Raw genomic sequence first — 24,770 nt, forward strand, 5'->3', positions numbered from 1 at the left:
CTCCTACAAGACTGGACAAGGCAGAAGCACTCATTGCTACTGCTTAAACCCCTGTTAAAGCAGTGATGTAGGACTGGCAGGATCTTCTCGGCTCAGCAAGGCCACGGCTAGAAGTGCTCTACAGCCCTCAAGTGGTTCACTTGGGATCCTACACGTTGGGAACAGCACGCTCCAGCCTTGGCAAGCTCCCATGGTGGGTATAGCTTTCTTTCCCAATAGCTTCCCTTCCCAGAAAAGGCACCCAGGGAACTTGCTGCACTCTCGCCAGCCATCCCCTTCCAGCCTTCCCCGTCCTTCCCAGCTCCATGAGCTGCCCGGAGGACTCACTGTCTTCCAGAAGCTTTAGGATGTTCATCTGCATCTTCAGCTATGGAGCAAGCCAAAGCACACTGCACACGCATTACAAGCACACGGACACTGGGGAGACTGTGGCTCATCTCCAGCGGGATGAGGTGCATTTCCTCGTGTTAAAACCCACTTAAAGATGCTCAACGAGGACTCTGGTACCCAGCCTGGGCTTTGCTGTGTGTGAGCAAGTGTGAAGCAGGAAGGGAATTGCTCCTGCAAGCCCCTCTGTTCTTTCCCAGTTATCACCATCATCACACTGGGGTGACATCTGGTGGGCCATGGGGGGAGCCTCCCTGGGAATCTGTGACACAGAGAAGCTCCACTGTGGCTGATGGCAGTACATCCTTAGCAGTGCCCAGCAGGAGATGCAGTGATGAAGTGGGGCAGCCATGGATGGATTTGGAGGTGCCCTGGTCTCCTGGTTGGCTTCCCTAGGCTCCTGTTCCCTCAGAGAGCAGCCTGCATTGCAGAGGGGAGGGAATCTGTTGTCCCCATGGGGATGGAGGTTTGGGGTTTGTTTCCAAGGGCCTGGAGCACAGGACAGCACCAGGCTGCATGGCCCATGCACATCCATGACTTGGATGAGACTCCCCCGACACTGGGGACTTTCAAAGCAGGAAAGGGTAGCACTGCCCCAGTGTGCAGTTCTCCCAGGGCAATGCACACACTTCCCATCACATCCAGAGAGCCAAAGGGAAAGCGTGGCTGCGTGTGTGAGGGATGATCATGCACACAGCTCCCACCGTGGCAGCGGGGCTCTGGGCTTCCCATGGGCTCTCTCACTAGGAATGGGAGTCTTTGCTTCTGTGGTGGCCCAGGTAGAGGCAGCTGAGCTGGGAGCCAGGCACTATGTTAAGCTGCAGCCATAGTCCATCTCTCCTTGGAGCACTGACTTGCACTCTGGTTCATTCCCTGCTGATATGCTCCCAAAGAGAAAAAGCAGCAGCAAGTAAAAAAAACCCTATTGGATTCATTTACTTTTATCATTCTGCAAGCCTGAAGGTGCATCTGTATCAACAATGACATGAACCATGGGAACTGATGGCAAAAACAAGAGAAGAGTTGTCATGAAAGCTTAGATGTCTTGTGTCTGCATGGCTGTGGGGGGCCACCTGTAGTCATCCCTCACAAAGGAATCGTATTCAGGGCTGTACATGAGCTGTTTCACAAAGGCTTCCTTGTCTGCTGGCTCCGGGTACCAAGAAGCAAGACCATGCTTGTAGGCCCAGTCCACAATCTGCAGAGAGAGAAGCAAAACGAGTTGATAGAACCGTGCTGTTATGGAGTGGAAGCTGATTGCAGTTTGGCCCTGCCTGCATTTCCCCTCTTTCTACCTCTCAAAATGGTGTCTTTTTGTTGCTTTCCCTTTGTGCAGTTCTCTGGGTCAGCTCCGCATCACCCCTTGGGTGAGGAAATGAAGCTGCCTGCTTTGAAACGCACACCTCTGCCCTGGCAAAGTGGCTGGAGTGGGCAGCTAAAGGAGAGCAGCCCTTTAGTCACCTCCACTCACACCCTTAAGCTCCTCACCTACACTGTGCATCCACCAGTAACTCCCAGCAGGCCAGTATGATTCTCAGTGGGTGTTCCCCGAATGGGAATTGCAAATTTGATGTATACAGGTCACCAATCCTGTAATTAGAACAAGCCTGATGTGGAATAGAACTTAGGTACCTGGGCCCCATCAAATACAGTAAGAGAGGTTCCAAAGGAGCAAAGTCTTTCTGCAACTTGAGTCTTGTTTGACTTGGACCCTAAACCTTATTTTTTCGTGGTGCTGAGCACTCATGTCTCCAAGCAATAAAGCAGAGCTCTGTGAGCTGTGAGGCACCCAGTGTCACAAGGCATTTTTCACATTTGGGTTTTAATGATGGGAGAAATCAAAGCAGCAGTTCTGGCTGGAAGGATCCTGAGCTCCATTGCTTTAGGCTGTAGAGCAAGTTGAACTAAAACCCCAAAAAGCGAAAATGATGCCAGGGCAATTCCTGCCCTCCCTACCATGGGAAGTGGAAATAAAAGTGGAAACACTCACTTTCACAGCGATTTTGAGAGACACCTCTCTGATGGTGTCCAAGGGGGGATAGAGTCTTCCTTCTGCTAGATTCTGCTCTGTCACCTGGGCAGCAATAGACTGCAAGGAAGAGAAAGGCAGTTTACAGAGATGGTCTCAAGCACGTACCACATTCACTAGTCTTACATGTTATGAGGGTGAAACCTCAGCAGTGGCAGACGTGGGACTACTTCTGTGTGGGAACTGCTGAGCTATTCAAAATACACGTGTATTAGCTTCATCAGACCTAAAATCAGGGCCAGGATAGTGGAGATGCTTGCTAGGGCAGCAGTTATGGAGAATGAGGAGAACCTCCTGGCTCCTCCACCTCTGTACGTGCTATGGAAGCGTGAGGGTTTTGATGAGCCACTTCCATTCAACACACTGCCCCAATCCAGGCTCTTGAGAACACCTGAAGGAGGTGCCTGTGCCTCTTCTCTCTCTTAGAAACCATGAATTAATGCCAGTTGGAAACCTCTGCTGTGATGAGGAAGATCTCATCAGAGATGTGCCGGATGCCGCAGGCAGTGACTCCCAGTGCCACTCCTGGGAAGACATAGGCGTTGTTTCCTTGGCCAGGGAAGAAGGTCTGTCCGCTGGGCAGGGTCACCTTGGAGAACGGACTCCCACTTGCAAATATCCCCCGTCCCTGATCAAAGAGAGAAGAAGAAGCATCCAGATTCAGAAGGGAAGTGTTACATGTCTGCTGCTCACCGTGGTCTGTGCTCAGGGGACTCTGGTGACCCAGTGGACAAGGCTCCAGCCAGTCAGTGAGAGACATCTCCACCAGAGCCATCTCCAGTTAACACTGCTAGAGGGCCTGGTCCCCAGGACCACGACCAGGGCCATGGTCAGGGCTACTGAGCACTGAGTGCGTATTCACACTGCCCAACTACAAGAGCTTTGGACTGGCTGAGGAGGAGTCAGTCTTCTTCATCTATGAAGTGGGACTCATGTGGGACGAAGATCTGGGGGCTGTGTGACTGCTCAGGCCAGCAGCAAGTGGTAGGCAAGGCAAAGGGGACAGTAAGATAAGGCATCCTCTCTCACATCAACTCAGTCATGGAATCATAGAATCATAGAATAGTTAGGGTTGGAAAGGACCTTAAGATCATCAAGTTCCAACCCCCTGCCACGGACAGGGACACCTCACACTAAACCATATCACCCAAGGCTCTGTCCAACCTGGCCTTGAACACTGCCAGGGATGGAGCACTCACAACTTCCTTGGGCAACCCATTCCAGTGTCTCACCACCCTTACAGTAAAGAATTTCTTCCTTATATCCAATCTGAACTTCCCCTGTTTAAGTTTTAACCCATCACCCCTTGTCCTGCCACTATAGTCCACATGATAGTAATTCTTCAGTGACAATGGTTCCAAGTTGGGTGATGAAACCCAACTTTCAATGTAGCTGCACAGGATGACAAAACACAGGGGACAGTAACCTAGGAGGATGGGACATCCAGCTGTGGGTGAAGGAGGCAAGCACGCTCTTTAGAGGATCACAGAGTAATGCAGCCAGGTAGGGACTCAAACTCCTGCTCACAGCAAGGTCAGCTGTGAAATCAGACCAGGTTGCTCAGGGCTTTATGCAGCCTGCTCTTAGAAACTTGTGAACAAAGAGTCCACACGAGCAATCTGGGCCCTGTTCCACCTCCTGACTGCCCCCACAGTGTGAAAGCTGTTCTTTAAGACTCTTACTTCACCTTATGCCCCCTGTCACTGTCTGCCCACCAGGCACCACTGTCCTGGCCACCCGCAGCACGCTGAGCTCCAGTACCTCGGTGAGGCGGTAGCACTGCTCCGCTGTGCACTCTGCTTTGCTGGTGGGGTTGCTCAGGGCAAACACAATGGGCCTCTCATTGAAGGCTGCCATGTCCTTCAGCAGCTTCTCAGTGAAGGCTCCTGCAACGGCTGCAGCACCTAGAACAACGAGAGCAGAGTGAGATGGTGCTTTCTGACTGGCTGGTACTGGGGTGATCCCTCTTGAATGCCTCTGTTGGTAAATGAACTGTGGCAGGAAACAGGACCCATCCCTGGAGATGAAGGTGTGAATGTTTCTTTCTCAGACTAAAAGCCTATCTCAAAGCCCCCTGCTCCTCTGGGCAGTGTTGTCATCAGTGTTTAAGCCAGTCTGGCTGCAGCACTTTGCCCCCAAAGACCTGCCTGAGCTGCCTGTTGTCATCACTGTTGTGCCCAGTCTGCCGAGGCCATGTGTGCTGCTGAAAGCCCCAGGTCCTGCCACCCCCAGCACCTCCCTCTACATCCCTCTACACCCTGAGAGGGCTCCTACAGCTCCAAAAGGGAGGAACCTTGTGCCCCATGGCTGAAGGGAAAGGATGTGGATAACTCAACTGGTAAAATGGGGACAAAAATGTTAATTTTATCTTGACTGGGAGAGCAAAAGGAGGCCCTGGAAGGAAGACAGAAACTCTCCTAAGAACTGAATTGGTGTGGAAAGGTCACACTAAGGGAACCCCACCTATAATTGCTGTAGGCTTCACTTTCTGCACAACCTCTTCCAGTGTGTTCACACTGGGGTGGTCCTGAGCAAATATTTCTTTCTCATGGTTCAGGTGGCTCCTGCCCTGTGAGGAGAAAGGAGGAGTTAAACTTTGGTCCGCTGGCAATAGGTGGAGACATAACGCAGTAACTCACTAGTTCATTTCATCTCTTGGCTCTCTACCTGAACCAGATCCCACAGAGCAGGACCTCAGCATCAGCCAGCCAGGCACTGAGCTGCTGGTGCAATGGCACACGGGGCTGGTCTCTGCTCCTCTCACCCTCCAGACTATACTGATGTTGTGTTGGAAGGACCTGGCTGCGAGGCCAGAGGAGGTGTATATATAGCACCAGTCTCCTCACATCTGAGGAAGGACAAGGGAAGAGGCCCCTGAGGCCCCATGGAGTACAGGGCAGGTGAGATTACCAAAGCAGGGCACAGTGTTGCTGTTGTAATAACCCATACGACATGCAAGACTTGCAACACTGCTTGAGACCATGGCCAGCAGTGTATCCTACCACTGCAGAGGTACAGCCCAAAGCACTGCCTATAGAGCAGCCAGTGCTGCTGGTACACTACTGTCACCATGGGACCTGGTCCTCTTGAAAGCAGTGACAGCTCTGCTGACACCAATACATCTGCAGCCCTTACTCCTGGTATGATCCGAGGTATCTGCCTGCTCTGGCCTCTCTTAGCTTGCAGGAGGTGGCAGGGGAGTGAAGCTCAGCTCTGGGGACACGTTTACCTTGACAATCAGTCCCTTGGAGTCCACCATCCAGATTTTTCTGATGGCATCCTCTCGTGAAATTCCTTCCTTTTCCATGGCCATGAGCAGGAGATAAGCTATGCCCATTGCAGCCTGGAACACAGTATATAGACACTTCACTGGGGTATCACCATCTCTCTTTGAGCAAGGAGTCATACAGACTACCTGACTTCTGCCATGGGGGCAATATGACTGACTCCAAAAAGTGAGGGTATGTTCTTCCAGCTCTTTGAGCTTACAGTCCTTTTGACTCTATTGCTCAGGAGGCTCTGGTTTACCCTAAATACCAACCTGAAGACTCAAACCAGCCTCCTCAATGTCCCTGCGGCATGCTGCCTCATGAGGGACTTCCCTCAAGGCACTTGCCTCACTAAAAGGCAACTCCTATGCAGTAGCATCATGGTCCACACATGCGGCCCACTCCTGCCCAGTGACAACCTGCTTCTGTGCTTTGTTTCCATGAAGCCTTGCAGGAAGCTTTGTGGTTGACTCTTCTCTCTCTGGATTTATATCATATCTAAGAACAAACTTAGGAACATTCTCCTACCTCTCCAGCTCCTTGGAAAACGAACTTATGGTCAGAGAGCTTGTTCTTTGTGATCCTTAAGGCTGCAAAGATGCCAGCGACCGCAACAGACGCAGTGCCTGAAAAGAGAGAAGCACTGTGAGATGGACATCCTTGCAAACGGATTGTCTGCCCTACTGGTATGCTGTTAGAAACCTTGTGGCGGCATCCATTCTCTTAGATCTTGTCACTGAAACATCAGGCTGCTGTTCCTACTCTGAAATAGTAAATCTCAGAAGACCCCTGCAAGGCAGGAGAACACAAACAACCCTCCATGTAGATTCAAAGGGATGATGAATTCGAGAATGCCAGAAGAAGTTAACAGCTAACTCCCTAAGGGATTAAGATACATGTGATGCCTAAGGATCATAGAATGGGTTGGCTTTGAAGGGACCTTAAAGCTCATCCAGTTCTAACCCCCTGCCACAAGCAGGGACACCTTCCACTAGAGCAGCTTGCTCCAAGCCCCTGTGTCCAACCTGGCCTTGAACACTGCCAGGGATGGGGCAGCCACAGCTTCTCTGGGCACCCTGTGCCAGCGCCTCAGCACCCTCACAGGGAAGAGCTTCTGCCTAAGAGCTCATCTCAGTCTCCTCTCTGTCAGGTTAAAGCCATTCCCCATTGTCCTGTCCCTACAGGCCCTTGTAAAAAGTCCCATAAGACATCTGCAGCAGGAGGTGGTGTGAACTTGGGCACCCTTGTCTCAAAATCCTCTGTGATCATGGAATTACCATCCCCTTCTCATTCACCACCACAGCCCTGCACCACCTTCTCTTTTTTCACTTCCCTGACTCAGAGCCATCATGCCTCACTGCCAAGCATTAAGGAATCACTGTGATCATGAGTTGTTCCCAGATTAGTGAGGAAGAATCCAGTACACGGAGAGCAGATTCCTGGTGTCACAGCCACTGTGATACCTGCAGCTTTCCATTCATTAAGGAAGGCAGATGTCTGTGGGCTGAATAAACCTGCCCTCACCCCGCATCAATCACATACAATATTCATCTGATCTCTTATCCCAAGTGAAGGAACACAGTGGGAAGAACCAAGTAAGGCACAGACTAAGTGGGATTCAGGCACTGATGGTATCTCACATCACCTGGGCAAGCTGGATACAAGGGTTAAAGGAGAGCTAGGAATGATGGAGGCAGTTTTATCCAGAATATCACAAGCTGGAAAGGACCCATAAACACCATCAAGGCCACTGGGTTTATTCCTCAGCATTTTAAAGGGTATCAATTTGGATGTGCCCGAGCCCTGATGCTAGTCTGTCCATTTTCACCTTTACAAGGCAGTCCACAAATAATGAATCTTAAGGGTGGCCACGGAGAGGGACAATGAACTGTTTTAGGCCAATAAATCTGATTTCACCAGATTTCCAGCATTTCCTAGTTTCCTGCCCATTTAATCAGCTAGTGCATCTGGGTTTCAACTAGCCAATGCTTCAGTGAGACCCTCTGCAGTGTCCTTAGGGCTTGGGCTGCTGCCAGGCATCAGTGAAGGGGGACTCCCAGGGACTCCTCATTAGGGACTGCAGAGGTAGAACAAGGGGTGATGGGTTCAAACTGAAAGAGGGGAAGTTTAGATTGGGTATAAGGAAGAAGTTATTTACTGTAAGGGTGGTGAGGCACTGGAAGGGGTTGCCCAGGGAAGTTGTGAATGCTCCATCCCTGGTGCTGTTGAAAACCAGGTTGGACAGAGCCTTGGGTGACATGGTTTAGTGTGAGGTGTCCCTGACCACGGCAGGGGATTAGAACTGGATGATCTTAAGGTCCTTTCTAAGCCAAACCATTCTGTGACCCTGTGATTCTAACAGCAAACAGCAGCTCATGAGCAAAGCACGACCATGAGCAGTGAAACCAGCAGATGGTGCTGCCCCATCTGTCAAGGACTGAGGAAGGACATCCCAGCGTCACTTGCTCCTTTTCTGCAGTGCAAAAGCCAGAGCTAAAGCAGAAACCGGCTGATAAATCATAGCATCAGGGAATGATTTACTCTCTCATTATTTCCGTGCAAGAAGAAAACCTAGCGGGAGCACAGTTACACTGGCAGAGAAGTAACTTCTACTGACACCACTTATTTTGCTTAGGGAACCAGTATCAGCTACTCTGACAGAGAAAAACTTCAGTGCATCATAGCATCACAGAATCCCAGGTTGGAAGGGACATCAAGGATCACCTGGTCCAACCCTTCTAGGCAAAGCATGACCCAGACTAGATGTTCTAGCAGCCTGTCCACCTGTATCTTAACAGTGTCCAATGCTGGGGAATATACCACTTCCCTGGGAGATTATTCCAGTGGCTGATTGTTCTCACTGGGAAACGTTTTCCTCTTGTGTCCAGTCAGAATCTCCCCCGGGAGTAACTTGTCCTCACCATCCCTCATCTCTTCCATGTGACTCCTTGTACAAAGGGAGCCTCCATCTTCTCTGTAGCCACCCTTTAACTACTGGAACATGGTCATAAGATCTCCCCTGAGCCTTCTTTTCTCCAGGCTGAACAGTCCCAGCTCTCCCAGCCTTTCCTCACATGGCTTCCCAGTCCTTGGATCATCCTTGTGGCCCTTACAGGCCAGACCAGAAGTGTTTATAAGTTCCATTAACTCACCAATACATTGCATTTATAACCCAGATGAGTTTATTTCTCCAAAAATGAATAGTGCCACTAAAGAGTGATTCTGGTGTCCATGCACAGACACATTGGTACAGAATGGCAGCGGCACCATGTTTTATTCATGAGGGCATCACAAACATCCATGTCAAACACAAAATGGACTAGGCTAATGTTGGAGCCTTTGTCAGCTTCTTGCCTGCAGCAAATCACTTGGGACACTTGCTTCAGCACTGAGGATTAATCACAGAATCCCAGACTGGTTTGGGTTGGAAAGGGCCTTAAAGCTCATCCAGTTCCAACCCCCTGCCACGGGCAGGGACACCTTCCACTAGAGCAGGGTGCTCCAAGCCCCTGTGTCCAACCTGGCCTTGGAGTGCACTGAAGTTAATGAACTGCCTTCATTAGCCCACAGAACAGTTTGTGTCATGTTATTTCCAGACCCAGATGACCTGAGTTGAGTCAGGTTAAAAGGGAGTTGATGTGGAGGGAACCAGCCACGGAGTGCTGCTCTGCTTCACTATTAACATGCCGACTCAGACAAATGAAGGATGTATGTGAGGGATTTCCTCTTGCTTCTCCTGCACTAAATCTCTGCCTTTTTAAGCTGTATTTAGAGTAGTGTACTTGGCTGGCAAAGCGCCATGCTGTCAGACTGGGAAAATTACAGAGGAAGATCATGGCTATCCAAGGCATTTAAAGAAACACCAGATAATTGCCTTGGGTTTAGATTTTGCTTTTTATGGGTGTCACATACCTAGCCCAAGCTCATTCTCTGTGTTTCAGTCTATAATCAGCAGGGTCCTGCTCCGGCAGGGGGATTGGACTAGATGATCTTTTGAGGTCCCTTCCAATCTCTAACATACTGTGATACTGTGATACTGTGACTGAAGGCTTGCTGCCATGCCAGATGCTGAGGATGGGATTCCTCTAAACAAACATGCATGATCCTGCTCACGCTAAAGCAGATGCCTGAAGTGGATCACATCAAATGCACCCTAAAGGTGTCACTGCCACCATTTCTTTAAGAGAGACAGGATAATTGGAATACATGTAGACAGTTCTACTGCAGGCATCTAAACTGAAGAGGAAGGGATCCCACCCTGGCAGTATGAACTGCAAGGAAGTGGGTGTCTCTCTGTTGTCAGCAGTGCTAAGCTTGTGACATGCAGGAGAATATGAACACCTCCACATACACTTGTGTGCTCCCATGCTATCTCCCAGGCTCACTTTGCATCCCGAAATGCCCATGTGGGTGGTAATGGGGAATGGATCAGAGGAAAAAATTCCCAAGTGGAATAATTACAGTGTGACAGTGCAAGTGTAGGGTCACAGCATTAGCAGTATTAGATGTCTGGAAAGTATTTAAAAGAGAGAAATGTAACTGGAGAAGTATCTTGTTTCTCTTGGTCCTGACCCAGGCAAGATTGCTTTATACCCTGTGAGTATCAAGGAATCTGACAGGACAAATGCAAACCCATTTCAATGGGAAATGCTCATGGGAGATTAAGCAGAGGGGCCTGAGGTCTCCTTAAAGATGTTATTAGGAGGAACTGCAGAAGGGGGGGTGTATGGAAAGGAAGGATGCATGGATTCATCTGCAGAGCAGCGTGCATGTGTAGAGTGGGGACCAGTGGGACTGGGTGTGCCGTTACTCATCCCCTGCACTTGCACTGCAGCTCTGACTAACAGCAGGACTCTGACCCACTCTGCCATTCCTGAGCCTCCTCCTCTCCCTCCAATGTGTTTCTAATCCCTCCACATCTCCCAAACTGCATCTCACCCCCATTACTCAAGCATCAAAGTTACTGTACCTTGGCCTCAGCTCAGTATCTGTCTTTGATAATTACAAATACTGAGGCTGGAACAGCAGAGCATCTCCTTCGAGGAGAGTTCACAGCTGGTTTGTGTAAGGAACTGTCTAATCATTGTTCTTCAACCAAAAAAAGAGCCTGGGGTGGGGAACCCTTCACCATGAGTTGTGGCAAGAAAAAACCCACTACCCTTCAACACGTTGGTCTGTTTTCCAAAGAGACTGAATGCTGCTATTGCAGATAACTACTTCCCTAAGTAATTAGCAAGAGCCAGCTTGGCGGGTCTGCATCCAAGATGAGATATGAAGGAGCGCAGAGAGAAGAAAGGAAAGCACTTGCAATATCTCATCTGTCAAAGACTCAACATAGCATCATAGAATGGCAAGCAGACCTCAGGAACCTCTCTGGGGAGTCCAGAGCAACAGGACCAGCAAAGAAGAGGCATTTAAACCCAAGGTGCACTCAGGAAAATGGCCATGAATTAATCTCTGACACTCAGGCACAGTCAATACTGTAAAACATTAAGGAAACCCCCTCCGAGGTTGATGTTCCACTTGCACCAGTGTCAGAACTATCCCCAGTAGATGTCAGCGGAGCTACACTGGAGCAAAACAGGGGGGAAAGGATCTGTTCAGTAGCTCCAAAAGGTTGCATGGATGGAAAAGGATGCAGCCCAAAGGAACCTCATCCTTCGTCAGAGTGGGGAGAGTGGACAGAGGGGCAAGCAGCTTCACACAAGAAGTTACTGGCTTGAGTGCAACAGCAGTGCTGCCCAGTGCTGATGTAAAGGGTGTACCATGTGTGACAGCACCCCATGGCTAAGCAGGGACATGGGGGAAGCAGGGAGTCCCCCTGTCACCAGGCTGAGCAGAGCAGAGCATCACCATCATGCTGTATCCTTCCGACAGCAGCAGTGATGGGAGCGTGCAGCCCACACCATTGCCTGTTCCTTCGCACAGCACCCATGCGGGTGGCTCCCCTTCCCAACACTGGTGGAAGAAGTGGCCAAATTCAGCCTGATCTTGTATTTTTCACCCTCGTCCTGTCTGCTTACACTTTGCTTCATCAAAACCATGCCCAGACGAGGGCCCAGGGAACAGCAAACACCAGTTTAACAGCTCCAGCGAAGGGCAGCCAAGTAAACACATCTAAAGTTATGGATGCAGAGGAAGCATAGGGCTTTTCCAAATTCTGGTTCACATTAACTCCCCGCAGCAGTTCCGCCTGTTACTGGAAAGCAGAGTGGAGCTTGTCCAGATCCATTCCAAATACTCAATCAAAAGTCAAACACAACAGAGCTGAAACAAAAAGCTGCTGAAGTGTTTGCAGCTCAAGGTCTTCACCTCCATGACTGTGGGATAGTGTTAGCCCTTCCCCAAAGGGCCTCTGTAAAACATGAATGAAATAAACCTAGAAATGCTGTGGAGCACGTTAAGGAGAGCAGCAGTAAAAGGCAAAGTGCTCAGGGAAGGAACTCACTTTCTACACTAACAGCTTTAGGGACATTGGTAACCCAGAAGAGGTGGTGAAGAGCTGACTGACAGTGGAGATGCAGAGCTCATCTTAAAGCAGATGCCTAATGTAGGTCATCCTAGGTGTCTGGTTTTAATCCTTCCACTGTAAAGCTATACAGTGCAGTGCCTGAAACAAACATCGCGGCAGTGGCCAGCAGCCTGGACTTAGAGATCATGGACAGCTTAGCACAGAGGAGATGTATGCTATTCTTTATGCAAAGGAGGAGTTTGCAATGGCATCAGAGAGGAAAGGGAAGCAAATGTTACAATCCCCAAAATGGCATAAAATACAGGCCAGCTTCTTAGAGCCTTGCACCACTAAGCCCAAGAAACTGAGGACCCTGTACACCCAGGAGTCTATATTATTCTGACTTGCTTAGCAGTCAATGTGTGATTTAGACAAAGGTCTAGGAGCTGCCCTTTATATCACAGAATGGTTTGGGTTGGCAGGGACCTTCAAAGGTCTTCTACTCCAAAGCCCTGCAATGAGCAGGGACACCTTCCACTAGATCAGGTTGCCCAGAACCACATCCAGCCTGGCCTTGAATGTCTCTGGGGACAATGCATCTGTATCTAATATAGCAGCATCAAGGGAAAATGCAGAGCACAGTAGGCTGGAGAGGGCTCGGTAATGGTGAAACTGAGAGCATCTCCACATCTACCTTCATACTGGGTAAATCCCCCCAGAGAAAGCATGCTGCTCAGGAGCTGCCTGGCAGGACACAGCCTGCTTTGTCCTGTAGCACCGTATGGTCCAGCGCTCCCTTCCTATTGTGCTCCCCTCCTCCTTAGTTTCCTGTGACAATTACTGATGCGTTTTCCACGCCAGCTGAAACAACAAAGTAAGATGCTGTACCATTTTAATCTGTTGCAATTAAGTTAATGCCGAGCCAGCAACTCGCTTCGCCTGCTTCTCACACCACATGGAAACGTGCCTGAAAAACAGGCCGTGTTTGCACATGATTGATTTCTAACTGGCCCAGATCAGCGGCACTGGAGTCAGCCTGTTCCCAGTCTCAGCTGAGGTCTGGGAGCAGTGTTCAGTGCTTGCTGAAGTGTCCTGGGAAGGTTATGGAAGGGTTATCTGCTAGGATAATGAGGAAAGGTGGTTGGTGGGTCAAGAGATATTTTGAGGCTCATCAGCAGTCACACATCCAACAACAAAGAGGAGTCATTGCTCTGACACTGGGAAGTCTTGGAGAGGTCTGCGAAGTGATGACCCCAAGCACTGTCTGTAGTGTAGTTGTGGGAGGACTACGGGATACAAAAGGCTCAGTGTTTTAATGTGGCTAGTGATTTGGCATTTCCCATCCTGAAGTGCCTTGAAGAAGTCGCATTTGCAATGTGGGTGTTCAGGATTTTAGAAATCCTGTCTGTTTATAGCATCTCAGACTGGATATGGATATATCCGTAACACTCCAATTGGTGGTTCTTTGAGAAGTTATCAGTGTTATATGGGGTCTATATTTATGGGGTCTATACTTGTATGGGGTCTATATCTATACTTATATGGGGTCTAGTATTAAAAGACTGCTAAAGATGCCCAGAGCCAGGAGATAGTTGGCTTTATGCTTCTGTGCACTGTTGTCTCTGCCCTGCCCATGTCCGTGAAGGGCTTTCTGACCTGATCAGATATAATTATTTAAATAGCACATTAGAGATTTCTTCATTTTTTCTCTGACTACGCTTGTAGAACAACTTCTGCTGTTCAGTATGGAGTAAGAAGTCTATGCCTTAAGAATTCCTGGTTGCATTGTGACTATGGAGGGTAACACACCGATCAACCAGCAGAATGAACACTGAAGAAATAAGGTTGGAATTGATGCCTGGACATCATCTAGTCCAGTATCTGCTTAAAGTGAGGCTAGCTTCAAAATGTGCTGAGACTGCTTAGGGCCTTCCTGAAGGATGAACAGTCCCAAAGCACACTTGAGGTGTGCAAGTCTACAGGGTTTCTATGGACTCCTGCTTATCTAGCTGGGATTATTCAACACACAAAGTCCATGAGGCCTGATGAGATGCACTTGAGGATGCTAAGGTGTGTGGGCAATGGTGTTACAAAGTCATCATTTGAAAGGTTTTGGTAACTGGGGAGATCCCTAATTCTTGAAAAGAGGCAAATTTCATACCCATCTTCAAGAAGGGACACAAGGAGGATCCAGGGAATTTTAGCTCAGTTGGTCTAACCCCCTGATCTGGGGATTACAAAGCAAATCTTCTAGAAGGTACATTTGGGAACATGATGGTGATTGAGAACAGTCTGGATCTCCCAAGGAAAATCACACCTGATTGTGAACATCCATCCTTATAGATACTGGAAATCACTTGGCTGAACAAGGCTCTAAGAAACCTGATCTAATGTCCAAGTTAGATCTAAGTTTGAAATTACCTTTAATTTAAATGAGAGCTGGGTGATGTCCAGAGGTCCCTTCCAAACGAACTCCTTCAATGATTTTATGTTATTTTCTTGTATGAAGCAGGAAACCAGAGATGCCTGTCTCAGGGATGCACAGGACTGGACACCTTTGTAAGACTTTCCAGTTGTCTACTTCCTATTACAGTGATATCTCCAGTGATAACTGTGCACAGTTAAGTGGAGCAAAGTTACAGTAGGAAGAGAAAGCAGGATCTAAAGCATTCTCATGTCCCTCTGATTTCCTATGTGCTTCACCGCCTGCCCTGGCACTTTACTGGGAAAAAGGAAGAAGTGACAATCAGTTTTCTCCCACAGAGCTGAAACTGAAGCTGTTGCCCCTTGCATGAACCCAGACAGAGCTGGGAAAGGACTGATGTCATCCCCTTATGGAGGAAGGAGAAGCAGCCCTTAATGGGAGGCTCCCATGTGTGGGCACTGCGAGCCAGCTTCTGCTAGCTCCCAGGCTAATGGCTTTCAGAACCAGGGCAATCACCTCGTCCCTGTTTGTGGTACCTGGCAGGCGTCCTGCTCAGCATCAGCAGCCTGGCTGGAACTGGAAGGGGTCTGAGTCACTTGAACTCTATGGGTTTAGGGTGGGTTTGGCAATACAGTAATTTGTGTGGCCCAAAAGGTTGGCATATGTAAACTGCTTTCTGTTCATGTAGGCCCTGGGGCAGCAAGAGGGAGGCCTAAAGGAGATAAAGTGGAGCAATTTATACTTGCTTTCCCACATTTCATCTGTGTGTGTGTGCAGGCTCATTGCATTCAGAGCCCCACTAACCAACAAGTTTAACTGCTATAGCTCAGGCCTGATCTAACCTACATTGTTTGTGCCTAAGATGTGCTTTTACATCAATATACTTAAAGAAAATGCAAGCTCAGAAGCTGAGATAATTCAGGTTTCAGGGAAGTCTTTTCCTGCCTGACTTGAGTAGAATGTATCAGAACTGCTTAAACAAGGCTTTGCATAACTCTCATTAATCATTTGGAACACAATCTGCATTGAACTCTCCCACTTTTTTAAGCAGGCAAGTCATGAAATGCCAGCATGTTGGAAAAGAGAGCCTGAGGTGAAACCGAAGAACAGCAGGGTGTGAGAAAATGGCCTTTCTTCCTGCCTTTCTTGTATCATCTGGAGATCAGACTACTCATCCCAGCTTCAACTCCATTATCTCTGACATGACCCCAAGACAGAGTTAAGTGAGGAGATTCAAGTAGTTCAGCTTCCCAAAGGTCCTCAAAACACAGTCCTGATTAGAACCCTAGCTTAGAATCCCTTTTCTTTCTGACAGCTACATAAACCCCCCCTGAAACGGTGGCTTGCTTCCCTTGACTCATCACTTGTCTGTGCAAAAGATCAGCAGGATTTCTTTCCTTATCTACTACCATGAAACCAGTGCCAGCCAGATGCCTTATTTGAGTTTATAAGGGAGCTTCAATAGCAAGAGGTAAAATCCTACCATTTTAACAAGTAGGACTGCAGAGCATTTCCAGGGGACTTGACTTCTCCCATGCACTATGACACACATCTAATGGGAGGAGGCAAGGTCTGCTTTATGGTGATGCTGGTTTACAGCACCCTTCTGGATGTGGTTGATTTCCAGGAACTGTTTGAGGCATTCAGCTATGACCTATAGCCAAAAAGAGACTGTAAAAAATAACAGTCTCTTGCTTCCCAACCAGAATCTTCGGTTTTGCTTTAATATCCTCTTTTTCTTCAAGAAACCATTCCAATTCACTAAGAAACCCTTCCAATTCACTCTAATTCCCCAAGAAAACCTACATCCAGGCCCACAGATCTGCTGCATCGCCTGGCCTCCTTTCCTTTCAACTGCTCAGTCCCCTTCCAGTTGCAGAGAGAGCAACTAATCCAACATAAATCTTTACATCATCAGCTTCTTACTATGGCCTTCATCTGTCCATCTCCATCTGTCCATCTCCAGAACAGTTTGAGCTCTTGTTTTTTCCATTCAAGACTCTATTAAAAAAATATATCTATCTCCTGCATTCTCTTCTGTGCTCCTCTCCCCACTGAAAGCTTTTGCGGGTGGCAAAAGCCCCCAATAAGTCTTGTACAGGGGTACCTATCTCACCTTCTCTGAAATGCCTTAAGCTCTGCTGCTTCTAAAGCCTCTTTGTGGAAGTATCTTTGAGCAGGACCATGCATCCCATTACACCAACGCATTCCCACACTCCAGGGTCTTACTCTTTCTTGTGTCATGATAGACATGAATAAGCTGTTACATGCACTGCCAAATATTGCTAGATGGGCAGCAGATGCAGAAATAGTGCTGCAAAGTCTGCTCAGAATAGAACTAGCATTGTGTGAAACAACACTGGCATTTCTTTCAGTCTCTTTTCAAGTACAAGGTAGGACGAGCCCAACTGACTGCAAATAATGAAAACAACAAATCTTGGAAATCCTGCATGTTGTAAACAGGACTAAGGAAAGATGAAGGGACTCAGAGGAGAACTGATTATGCAGAATCACTTGGGAAGATCCCTGTTGGATGGGCAACGAGCCCTTCCAATGGTTTAAAACAAAGTCAGCACCAGAGCAGGATGCCACCAATATGCATCCATCCCTCTGTGCCTGCTGAGCCTCCCAGGGCCTGGGAGACAGGCTGGCTATAGCCTCACCTTGGCTGCTATCACTTCTCTTTGGCACTAGAAGGGTTATGTTAACCACTCTAGGGGAGAGCAAACCTGTTCTCAGATTACTGTGGAGTTAACATCTATGAAGAGGAAAAAAGCTGGTTTAACTTTTCAACTGTGCATGTAAAAAGGAGGATAACAATAATGGGACAATGGCAGGGGCAGCTAATGGCCACCTGGCTCATGGACACTGAAAGCCTTGCATAACTGTTAAACCCTCACCATTGTTTTAACTAAATTACAGAAAATTAATGAAACTCTCTAAATTACCTTAATAATCTAAAGCACACAACCCACTTTCCCCCTTGAACAACTCTTCTGCAACGAACATTCCTATGAACAATGGAGGGTCACCTTTCAACTTGGAGTGCTGTGTTTTTGCTTGTGTTTTTAAATGCTTATGTGTAAACTATACCTTTATCACACATCTGACTACTGGACAATAGTCTTGTGATCTTAATCACAAGGTAAAGGTTAAATGTGCATTGTCCTAACAGTACTTACCCTGGATATCATCATTGAACACACAGTACCTGTCGCGGTATTTATTGAGGAGACGAAAAGCATTAGCATTGGCAAAGTCTTCAAACTGGATCAGACAGTTCATGCCATACCTGCAAGTTAAAGGGTAATTAAAAATGGATACAAGTTTTTCCACAACACAGGATGATATGTACATCTTTTACCAGGATATTGTAGTTAGATGCTCTAGTGCAGAGAGGAAGGTACCATAAAAGAAATGCATCACAGTAACAGCAAACAGGACCACACCCTTCCCAAGGTCCATAAACTCAGAAACAGGGAATCACCAAGAATAAATTGCATTCACAATTCAAGGGGCTTCTCAATATGTATACCTATATACATGTATATATTTATATGCCTCTTTGGACTATCTGAAGGGGGCCTCCAAGAATGCTGGAAAGGGACTCTTCATTACGGACTGCAGAGGTAGAACAAGGGGTGATGGGTTCAAACTTAAACAGGGGAAGTTCAGGTTAGATATAAGGAAGAAGTTCTCTACTGTGAGGGTGCTGAGGCACTGGCACAGAGTGCCCAAAGAAGTCGTAAATGCTCCATCCCTGGCAGTGTTCAAGGCCAGGCTGGACAGAGCCTTGGGTGACATGGTTTAGTGTGAGGTGTCTCTGCCCATGGCAGGGGGGATGGAACTGGGTGATCTTAAGGTCCTTTCCAACCCAAACCATTCTGTGATTCTATGATCAGTTAAAGGGACACCCCCAAATGCCCACTTCAACTGTAGGTGACCAAGAGATGAGAAACCCCCCTGCTTGTAGGATCCCATGGACTGAGTGCTTCAAGGTGTGATTTCACAGCCACATTTGTGTGCTTTGGAAAGTCTCTACCGAGCTGCTTTGCAGGGAACCAGGCACACAATGACAGCCAGTGACCCGTGGAGTCAAGAGGCAGGAAATAATTGCAGACTTTCCATAATGATGCATTAATTTCAGGGCAAGTGTACAGCTTCTAAAACCTGGGTAATATTCAGACTGCTCCATAGCCATATACTGTCAGCACCTCTGTATGACTCTAGGCTGTGTTAAGGCTTTGCAAATAAAATCTAAATGGGCCACAGGTACTCTTTTCTCTCACATAAATGTGAGAGGGCAGTGGAGAAGCTCAGGGAATGAGTAATGCAACCTCTGGGCTGCAGGCAAGTGAAAGGGCTCTAAATAGCTGCTCTGTTTTAGAGACCTAAGCCTCTCTGGGACTGCAAGCAGTGCAGAGGCAGCATCACCTTATGTACCTGCCATTCAGCCTTCCCTCCTTTGCCACTAGAAACTGATACTGGATAAAACTTGCTACATTTGAGAACCCTGGCTCCTGTTATGAAAAGCTCTTTTCACAGTCAGCATCCCCTGGAAAGGCACTGAACTGCTTATTATATGATTTTCCATCTCAACTATGTCTGTCAGCAAGGAGATAACAATAAGCACATGCATTGTGCTCCTTTATTTGTCCATCATGAGAAACTCTCACTTCATGAACCCTCTGGTCTCAAACAAGGAAAATGGTTGGCTCTTAATGCTTGCTTCACATTGTCTGTGCTTGCTTTTAGAAAAGGACCACAGTGGGACAGGCTGTTTAGCAGGGCCTGTAGTGATGGAACAAGCGGTAATGGTTTCAAACAGGGGAGATTCAGACCAGATATAAGGAAGAATTGTTTTACAGTGAGGGTGCTGAGGTGCTGGCACAGGGTGCCCAGGGAAGCTGTGGCTGCCCCATCCCTGGCAGTGTTCAAGGCCAGGCTGGACACAGGGGCTTGGAGCAAGCTGCTCTAGTGGAAGGTGTCCCTGCCCGTGGCAGGGGATTGGAACTGGATGAGCTTCAACGTCCCTTCCAACACAATCCAGTCTGTGATTCTGTGAATGATCTTAGAGCTGTTTATGACTCTTAGATTCAAAAAGCTCATATTCAACTCAATGCCTTGCTCCATTTAAGTTTCCTAATAAGCTTAATATTTGCAAAATAATACTAATAAACAATAAATAAAAATATCTACAAAAAAAAAAATCAACTGAAAAATTAGGTGCTTGGAATCCTTGTTGAATCAGGGCCACAGAAGATGTGGAAACTTTTCTGTGGGGTCTTCAGTGAAGTTTCACATCCCCAGAGGAAAGTGTCACTGCTCCAGAGGGGTGCAGGTGGGTACTCCCTGAGGACCAGGAGCATCATCCCAACATTCCTACCTTGAACTGTGAGTCTGATATACTGGGTTCTTTCATTTAAAGCATCTGGTCCTAGGGTCTTGCTATGATCAATGTGTGACCTTTATTAAGTTCTCACATTCTGCAAAGACTCACATAGGCTCAAAAATGTGGTTAAAAAAGCTCAGTGAACATACTGCAGAGAGAAAGACAACGATCTTCACAAAAACAGCTCAGTGAAAGGGGTTTGCATCCAGCACTGTGCTGTCATACTGAGGGGCAGGAAGAGAAATGAAGTGGCTTTGGGCCACCACACTTCTCTGCTTAATAGAAAATGATCAAAGACCAAAACAGATCAAGTAACTGCACTGGCTCATGCTGCAGACCATAAAGAGAGGAAAGAATTCGTGCTCCAAAGAGAGAAAAAATACTGTTCAGGTTAATACTCTTGCAAATTCGAGTCTGTAGTCAGGGAAACCCACCCACCCGTGTGCTCTTTGGAGAGCTGGTCACACATACGTTAATGCTGGCTGAGGTCACTGGTTTTATTAAGCAAGTCAGCAATGTTACTTACTCAGTGATACGTATAAATAATAATAGTGTTAGAGAAATAGTTTCTATAGCAACTGAAGTTGCTTAAAGATTCGCTGTTTGCTGTGAGATGCCAGCAGATGTTCTGGATGGTGTGTCATCTCCCTGTTAGCCATGTGTTCCTTACACGTCCAAATCATGGGTAAGGGGGTCGTCCATTATGAAATTGGTTTTCACAGGTACATTTTGTACTGTTTATTGGCACTAATTCCTTGGATATCCACAGTCTTCATTTTGACTTCCAAGACCTTACAGACAGAAGGAGACATGGAGCTCTTAACCAGTTGCCTTTCAGACTGTTGCTCAGCATTTCAGAAGATAACTGCTAGAACCTGCAGTGGGAAGGCTTAACATGCATAGGCAGCCTGTCCCTCAAAGACTTGGTGTAACCTGTAGTTAGCAGTGGCCATTCCTCTTGGGCACACTGAAGTGTGCATTTCTTGGGATCTCTGCAGTCCTGTGTCTCCTTGTGGAACTGGAGCTTTCCCCTTAGCAGGAGTAATGCTTACACTTGCAGGCTGTGGAAAAGGATGCTTGGACTTCATTTCTGTACCTCTCTGGCAAGTGGTTTTGAAAGAATTCAGACACACTGGACAGAAATAGGAAGAGACTATAACAGCAAAGTCTTTTATGGTCACTAAATATTATCCAGGTTAATGTCCTAACACCCACCCCTCAACCACTACAACACATTAATACTTCTCAGCAGAAATGAGACCTTTTGGAGTTATAAGCCAAACTCTGCTGATTTGTTGCATGGCATGTTAATGTCAAGTGCAAAGTCTGATATCCTCTGATGAAGGTTGTGTGTGGGATAAATTAGAGTCTCTAATTTCTCTCTAAAACCAGTTCCTCACCACTGTCCTCACGTCATCACAGCTACAACAGCATTTACTGAAGCCTGTATCTGGTGACATTACAAGAACCATTAATAGCATCACCATGTCTCCTGCTTCACTGTTGGCTGCCAGACCACCATCTGGGGATCCTGTTCTGCACCATCTCTGGAATTAATTTAGCCACTTTATAGAACTGGAAACAAAAAGATGTACTTTTCCAGTTCTTCCTCATCAAAACAAATCACTAGTATTTCATAGAATCATAGAAGGGTTTGGGTTAGAAGGGACCTTAAAGCTCATCCAGTTCCAATCCCCTGCCACAGGCAGGGACACCTTCCACTAGATCAGCTTGCTCCAAGCTCCGTCCAACCTGGCCTTGAACACTGCCAGGGATGGGGCAGATTCATGCTAAAGATTATATTGCTGTCTCGTTAGTTTGCACATTTTGGGGTCTGTGCCGTAAATAATACTGGCTTTCTTTGCCATACCTTGCAAAAGCCTCCCTGTATAAATAGCCTCACTGGGAAATGCTTTAGAGAACAGTCCCATGCACTCATTTTAGTCTGATCTCCAGACCTTGCCTAGCAAACTTTGCACAAGCAGTATCTTTAATGAAATCATATACTACTGATAAATATAATAGTCTAAGACTGTCACCCTAATGAAGGATGACTCCAGGAGCTAAACACACACGACATTACGAGTCTGTTGTGAAAATTACCACCTGAAAACATTTATTAAGAAATGATTCAAATTCCTGGAAAACAAACAAGCAAAGGATTCATGCTTTATTTATTATCACTGTACTCCTGTTCCAGTGCTGCTACTGTCAAGCTAGAGCTCCATGAAATCTCTAGGCTGTGCTAACAGGGAAGATGCTGTTAATAAAGCCTGTATCCCCTGTAGAGGATGATACACATCTCTCTTGGATGAGTGCTAAGTACGGAACAAAAGAGCGTGAATCCCAGAAGAGGGAGGCGGATGTTTTCTTGATGACAGTGGTTTTAGCTTTATTCAAGACTTCTTAACTGCCTGAGCAATCTCATTATGCAACTTTGCTCTTTCATCCTCATTTGTATGCACCTCCTCGAGCTCATCCACCCTCATTATAAGCCACAAGGTCAGAGAGGCAAAAATTCATGAGACAGCAGTTACCATTAGAGAGCATCTGACCAAAACTGCACAAGACAGAACTTCAAGGGTGGCCTGAGGACCTGGGCAGCGCCTTTGCTGACCAGTATCAAAAGGGGATTTTGTTTCCCCATGAGCAGGGAGTATAAAGCATTCTACATGCATGGAGGAAATTGTATTGGCAAGAAGGGCCAGTTCCGTTATGGAAAGAATCACACGAAGTTAGTGTTTTACAGCACTGCTTTGAGTCATTCACGATGTAAGGATTCTGCTTTGATGCACTGCAAGTCCTACTCACAGTCTTAGGGAAAACCAGGCAGAAAAGAACCAAGTTGTCCTTGCCTTTGTCTTTGAGATCTTCCAGTCTTGGTGCTTCATACACCAGCAACCAAAGTTCTGATCTCCGAGAAAAGACATGTTTTCCACAAAAGAGCCCATCATCAGAGAAAAAACCATGCTTGGCAAGAGATCAGCATTTAGGTTTCACTGAAGTCCACTCTAGCACATTAACCACCACCAGCACCTGTGTCACTGCTAGCACAGTGTCCTGAGGCCATTCTTATTGTTTAATTGTCAGCACGGTCCTTGGCAGGCTTCTGGTCAGACCAGCAGTGCTCTGCCACAGGGCCCCTGGCCACAGTTTAGGGGTCAGTTTGGTCAGGCATCTCCTCAAAACCCAGCTGAGCGCAACCATGTGGAGAAGGGCTTGGGGGTACCCGTGGATGAAAAACTGACTGGGATGTGACAATGTGTGCTTGCAGCCCAGAAAGCAGCCATGAGCAGCAGGTGTAGGGAGGGGATTCTCCCCCTCTGCGCTTGTGAGATCCCCCCCTGCAGTCCTGTGTCCAGCTCTCATGAGGCCCCAACACAAGAGGAAGAGAGAACTTTTGGAGTGAGTCGAGAGGAGGCCATGGAGATGCTGCGAGGGCTGGAGCAGCTCTGCTTTGGAGCCAGGCTGAGAGAGCTGGGCTGCGTCAGCCTGGAGAAGAGAAGGCTCCTTAAGGGGAGACCTCAGAGCAGCTTCAGTGCCTAAAGGGGCTGCAGGAAACCTGGAGAGGGGCTTGGGACAAGGGCCTGTAGGGACGGGACAAGGGGAATGGCTTTAACCTGACAGAGAGGAGACTGAGATGAGCTCTTAGGCAGAAGCTCTTCCCTGTGGGGGTGCTGAGGCGCTGGCACAGGGTGCCCAGAGAAGCTGTGGCTGCCCCATCCCTGGCAGTGTTCAAGGCCAGGTTGGACACAGGGGCTTGGAGCAACCAGCTCTAGTGGAAGGTGTCCCTGCCCGTAGCAGGGGGTTGGAACTGGATGAGCTTTAAGGTCCCTTTCACCCAAACCAGTCTGGGATTCTAGGATGATCTCTAGTTTCTACACCAGTTTAGAAAGAGAAGAAGGAATTTCCAGAGCTTTGCTTTGAAAGAGAGTGTGGGGATTAACTCATAATGTTACTGTAGATGATGATGGGCTGAAGCTCCTCAGAGGTGCAATGAGCATTCCTAGCACATGTTCCATAGCATTTTGATTTCAACCTTAATTTGCTCGTATAGGCAAGCCCCAGAACCTCTGTGGGTCACTGTGATTATGATCCTTGAACACTTTAGGTGAGTATTTCTTGCAGTTTACTAAAATGTACCAGTTAAAGAGTAACACTGATTTGCCCTTTGCCATGTAACTGAGGATAGGGAAAACTGCAGCGGTGTATTGCATCATACAAAGTATATTACTCGCTGTATACAACAGCAGTTTGTCAATCTGTTTCATTCAGTCACAGGCTAGGCTTAATGGGCCAAATTCTGCACATAGCTGCCTCCCAAGAGAAGCAAAGTGCACACCTTGGAGCTCTCATTAAAGAGCTCAAGCATTTCATGTGTTTTAGGTGAAAGAGTAAGGAATGGAGGTTTAGACAGCAGGAAAACACAGAAACTCACCCAGCTGCTCCAGAAAGGGCTTTTCTTTCTAAAACTGCCCAGAAGTCACACTTTCTTTCAAAACACTCCAAGTGCTAACTCTGAAGCCTCTGACACACTCCTCCTTTCATTACTAGGGGGCTATTATGAGACCAGGAGGCCTTTCTGCTGACTGCAGGGGTCTCCAGCTATGGAAATCTGACATCTGTTTGACATTATTATTCCATTGGAAGAGTAAATCTTCAGTCCCTTGGCTTTCTTGTGGGCTCTGACACATTCCACTTCAGTGACAAATGTCCCTTGAGCCAGCAGTGACTTGACAGGGTGGGAGGTACTCCTGCAGAGGAACTGACAAATGCTTTCCACAAGGAGCTGAAGCACCCTCAGGAAGTAGGCAGAA

General features: G+C 47.5%; 1 protein-coding gene across 1 annotated transcript in view; it reads right to left on the bottom strand.

Moving 5' to 3' along the window:
* Nucleotides 1-1,300: 1,300 nt before the first annotated feature.
* ME3 (malic enzyme 3) overlaps nucleotides 1,301-24,770 on the bottom strand; it is a 114,696-nt gene continuing 91,226 nt past the window's right edge. Inside the window, exons 7-14 of the mRNA XM_061343388.1 lie at nucleotides 17,744-17,853; nucleotides 6,214-6,311; nucleotides 5,646-5,759; nucleotides 4,880-4,985; nucleotides 4,178-4,320; nucleotides 2,871-3,044; nucleotides 2,378-2,476; nucleotides 1,301-1,585 (exon numbers count right to left, since the gene is read on the bottom strand). Coding sequence (XP_061199372.1) covers nucleotides 1,424-1,585; nucleotides 2,378-2,476; nucleotides 2,871-3,044; nucleotides 4,178-4,320; nucleotides 4,880-4,985; nucleotides 5,646-5,759; nucleotides 6,214-6,311; nucleotides 17,744-17,853 — 1,006 coding nt within the window. The 3' untranslated portion in view covers nucleotides 1,301-1,423. The remainder of the gene's footprint in view (nucleotides 1,586-2,377; nucleotides 2,477-2,870; nucleotides 3,045-4,177; nucleotides 4,321-4,879; nucleotides 4,986-5,645; nucleotides 5,760-6,213; nucleotides 6,312-17,743; nucleotides 17,854-24,770) is intronic.

The sequence above is a fragment of the Neopsephotus bourkii genome, unplaced genomic scaffold (assembly GCF_033783945.1).
Source record: "Neopsephotus bourkii isolate Nb327-2 ecotype Australia unplaced genomic scaffold, CSIRO-AGI_Nbou_v1 NB_1825, whole genome shotgun sequence".
Taxonomy (NCBI): domain Eukaryota; kingdom Metazoa; phylum Chordata; class Aves; order Psittaciformes; family Psittacidae; genus Neopsephotus; species Neopsephotus bourkii.